General features: G+C 25.4%; 1 protein-coding gene across 1 annotated transcript; it reads right to left on the minus strand.

Moving 5' to 3' along the window:
• Positions 1 to 1,854: 1,854 nt before the first annotated feature.
• Positions 1,855 to 3,598, minus strand: LOC136086492 (uncharacterized). Its single transcript, XM_065808777.1, has 2 exons — positions 3,468 to 3,598; positions 1,855 to 2,896 (listed from the first exon to the last, which is right to left on the minus strand). The coding sequence occupies exons 1-2, from the start codon at positions 3,531 to 3,533 to the stop codon at positions 2,147 to 2,149; spliced, it is 816 nt and encodes a 271-aa protein (XP_065664849.1). The 5' UTR covers positions 3,534 to 3,598; the 3' UTR covers positions 1,855 to 2,146.
• Positions 3,599 to 4,860: the final 1,262 nt, after the last annotated feature.

Genomic DNA, 4,860 nt, shown 5'->3' on the forward strand with positions numbered 1-4,860 from the left:
ATATATATATATATATAAACCAATTTTGTACTTCTTTAATCGCATTTGACTTTACATTTGATAAGAGCCAAAATACATAAGAAGGACTTTTTTATTATGGTTTACAATAAACACTCATACACATAAAAATATCCTACTTTATATACTTGAAATTCTAAGCATTATGTATTACTAATTTGTGCTGGACAATCAAACTTCTTGAAATCTTGTATGTGAGTGTATTTTCTTCTGTAGTCATGATCAATGTTCTATTTTATCAATAACTATTTGGCGACATTATAAACAAATAATATTGATAAAAAAATCATAAAATATTGTTTAAATACATATATACATATATATATATATATATATATATATATATATATATATATATATATATATATATATATATATATATATATATATATATAAATATATATATATACATATATGCATATATATATATATATATATATATATATATATACATATATATATATATATATATATATATATATATATATATATATAATATATATATATATATATATATATATATATATATATATATATATATATATATTGTAAATCTCACTATTGCTTTTTTCTCTTGGTTGTTAAATTCTTTCAGATTTAAGTTTTTGTCATTTCCATGATGACAATCAAGAATTTTGGTGCCAATCAACATAAACGGTAAACCAGAAAATGCAATGGAATAGGTTGACCAATATACTTTTGGTTTTTTTCCTTTAGATCTTAAGAAATAAACAATATGCTTTTAAGTCTTTTAAATAATAGTTGATTTTACAATTATTTTCTAATACTTTATTCAAGTCTTTATAATTATAATTGATTTTGTAATTAATTAAATTATATATATATATATGCATATATATACATACATATATATACATATGTGTGTGTGTATATATATATATATATATATATATATATATATATATATATATATATATATATATATATATATATACATATATATATATATATATACATATATATAGTTATATATCTATACATGTGTATACATATATATATGTTTATACATACATATATATATATATATATATATATCTATATATATATCTATATATATATATATATATATATATGTATAAACATATGTAATATAGCAGTATTTCCGAAGCCTTTTGTAGAGAAAGATGTACTAAAACCGAACTGTACACATGTTCATGGTCTTTAATAAAACTGTGTGCTTCTTCTACACTCAATGCAGTTTTAAAAAGCGGCATAATCAAAAAATGCAAATTACTAAAGATAATATACAATAAATAATACAATTTTAATTTTTTATAGGAGTTTATAAACTTCTTTTATAATTCCGTTTATAAACATATAAACTGGACGTTAAATTGGTTCCATGGTTCCCCATAATAATAATCAAATTGTAATTTATAATACATACAAATAAGAATAGATAATAACACAGCTTATGAAACAAAATTCGGCGGACGTGTAATCGGCGCACCCCCCTAAATTTGGTAACTACCGACAATTAACGAGTGTGATTTAGGATCTAGTTTACTTGCGGTACGGAGTTATTTACGAGTGCAATTTAATTTGTAATGTTTACTTAAAGTACGAAAGGAAAAAAATCGACATAAACAAAACACTGTTTTATTAACTTTATATATTGTTCTATATTAAATAAAATATAGCGAAATTGAACATTAAAAAAAAGTTATCTAATAAACTTACAACAAAAAAAAAAGTTTTCTTTTTTTTATCTTATTTCTTAATCACAAAGATGCGAGATAAAACAATTTATTTACAAAAAAGAACTTGTTTACAAAATATTTTTTAATATTATTACTAGTAGTATTTTAAAGCTTGCTTAAAACTAAAAAAATATATATTTACTATTAAATAAAATATTTACTATTAAATAAAATTTTTCAAAATTATACACACACACACACACACACACACACACACACACACACACACACACACACACACACACACACACATATATTTATATATATTTTTTTTAACTTTATAATTCTGCTTAAATATCATTTATTTAAAAATAGCAAATCTATATTAAAAATAGTATAAAAACCTACAAATAGGCATCCTCTCTAATAAAATAATTTCAGTAAATAAAATAAAACAGCTTATTTTATTAAAGAGGATACTTGTCATGTATATGTTGTAAAAAAATTGTAAAGTTTTGCCAAAGGTTTTCAGTTTTAAAAGCGAAATACTCTCTGTATATTGCTTCATCAAGTCGACTCCACTTCAAATCACCTTGTGACCCGCAAACAAATTTCAATCTTCGCTTTATTCGACTCCAAAAAGCCTCAACATGGTTTGATGTTGCTTGCGTTACAGGATCAACAAAGTTGGTTGTGTGATTTACTGTGAGATGGTTAAAACCAATGTTATTCAAATTATTGTAGGCAGCCCATTGATCTGAATGAATTGTAGAACCAACAGCCACCCATCTTTGAATTAATGGAACTAATGTTGCAGCAGATCTATCCTCCACACGTGTTAAATATCCCTTTTTAGTCATTAGATCATATGCTCCAAATATCCAGTGTTGTTCGACGACATGCCCTATATTATTCTTCCTTTTAAACATTAACGATTCATCAATTTCAACAACATGGCCAGGACCACCTAACTGATTTCTATCAGGAACATCAATTATTTTAAAGGAACATATGTCTCTAAAGTACTGATACCACTGAATTGATGTATTTTTGCAAATACCAACTATATCACTGGCTGTTGTGACAGGCACCTCCGCAATCCATAAAAACATAAGTTGAAGAATACTACTTATGTCTAGTGATGAACAAATTTGAAAAAAGCCACTTCTAATTGTCTTTGTCTTCTTGCATTTACAACACCTCCAAATATGTTTGTCCTAAATGAAAAGTAAATTTGATAAATCTTATTCTGATATTGACTACAATTAATAAAAACTCAAAGCTTAAAAATGTTTACTTTGTCTTAAAATAAGCACACAAAAAAAAATTAAAACTAAGCTTAATGAAAGTTTATTAATGTTTTTGTGATAGTAAACAGTCCCAAAGTTTAAATAAGGATTAACAAAGCTAATATAAACGTTACTCGAGTTCAAAAAAAGATTAGCAAAGCTAATAAAATATTGTTCAAGCCTAAATAAAGATAAACAAAGCTTAAATAGTATTTAAGCTTTGTATATTCTTTATTTAAAATATTTAGATAATTAAACAAAGCTTAAATATTTTTTTAGCTTTAATCTTTATTAAAAATAAAGATTAACAAAGCTCAAACAAAGATTAATATAAACTAATATAAACATAATATAAGCATTGAAACAGCTTAACTAAAGCTTAACGCAATAATATAAGCTAATATAAACATTACCACAGCTGAACTAAAGATAATTTTTTAAAGGCTTTATTATTTATTTTTCGCAATTTAAGCATGAGTTAATATTTAAAAACATTTACCTGACAGCGATTATACTTTTGAACATTCATAGCATGTCCGCATTCACAAAATTTCTGAATATCCATTAATCTGTAGTGCTGGAGAAATCTTATTAAATTTTCCTCATTTATTTGTTCAATAAAATGTGTAAGATAAGACATCTTCAAAGCGTTGAGAAGTTAACATAAAGTGATATAAAAACGTGGTTTCGGAATTTCCAAATTCCGAAACTATTTTCCACCAATCATTTGATTTTTTATTAACCAATAGATTTTAAAACAAATCACACTCGTTAATTGTCGGTAGTTACCGAATTTAGGGGGGTGCGCCGATTACACGTCCGCCCAAAATTCTAAAATTCATATTCATAATAATGGTACGATAATAACATAAATATTACAGCAATATTGTAACATTTACAGAAAACGTTATTTTACCATAACGATTTCATATAGCATTCCGCTGCTTCGTTGATTATAATTACGGCAACCGTTTAAAATTTAAAAACGAGGCGTACTTTTGACTTCTATTATATATTGTTTACCAAAAAGATGGTATCACATATATTTTCAAATTGTGGAAAGTTGTGTTATTTAGGAGTTGTATTTCATTCACATAAATATGAATTCTACTTGTTGCTGTTGCTGGGAAAAGTATGGAAATAGATCCAAATCATTGAAAAAAATGAATAAAAACTTAGAAGAACAAATTCAACTGTTTATCTTTCCAGGATGATCGATGAACAACGGTTGCTATCCATCAGTTGTTTGTCCTGATTGCCGAAGAAATCTCTACAGACTCAAAAAGGGAGACTCACCTCGTGGTGAATGGGGAGCTAAGGTTGCCAAGGTATAATTAATGATTTTTAAGTTCCATTTTTTGTTCTTGTTTTTTCTTTTGTTTATTTATAATTGTACATTTATTTAGGTAGAGTGGGAAACTCTTTTGAGAAATAGCTCAAGTACCGGTCTAACTCTTTCAAACGAGATAACTAATTTACTGACAACTGAGTCAAGAATATGTTCCTTTTGCTATACATTACCTGCACCTGGTTATTTACATAACTGTAAACCTACCAGTGCTGTGGCTAATATCATTACACTATCATTTCTTCTATATTTTTTTTATATAAGTTTTATAAAAACTATATTTTTTTATATAAGTTTTACAAGTTTTTAATTTTATTTTCAAATTTCATTTTGTGAAAATTTTACTTAGGTTGCTTCTGGAATTATAAAAAGTAAAATGGCTACAGAAAGTTTGATTGACGGATCAACATTTTGTTTATCTACAGGAGGAAATCCGCTCAAAGTCACAGTTGGCACACCAGAAAACAAATCAAAAAGAATTTCTATTCAGCAGCTTTCCATTGAAATAATAAAGTAATTACAAATTGTGTTAGAACTTTCAAAT

The sequence above is a fragment of the Hydra vulgaris genome, chromosome 10, assembly GCF_038396675.1.
Source record: "Hydra vulgaris chromosome 10, alternate assembly HydraT2T_AEP".
Taxonomy (NCBI): domain Eukaryota; kingdom Metazoa; phylum Cnidaria; class Hydrozoa; order Anthoathecata; family Hydridae; genus Hydra; species Hydra vulgaris.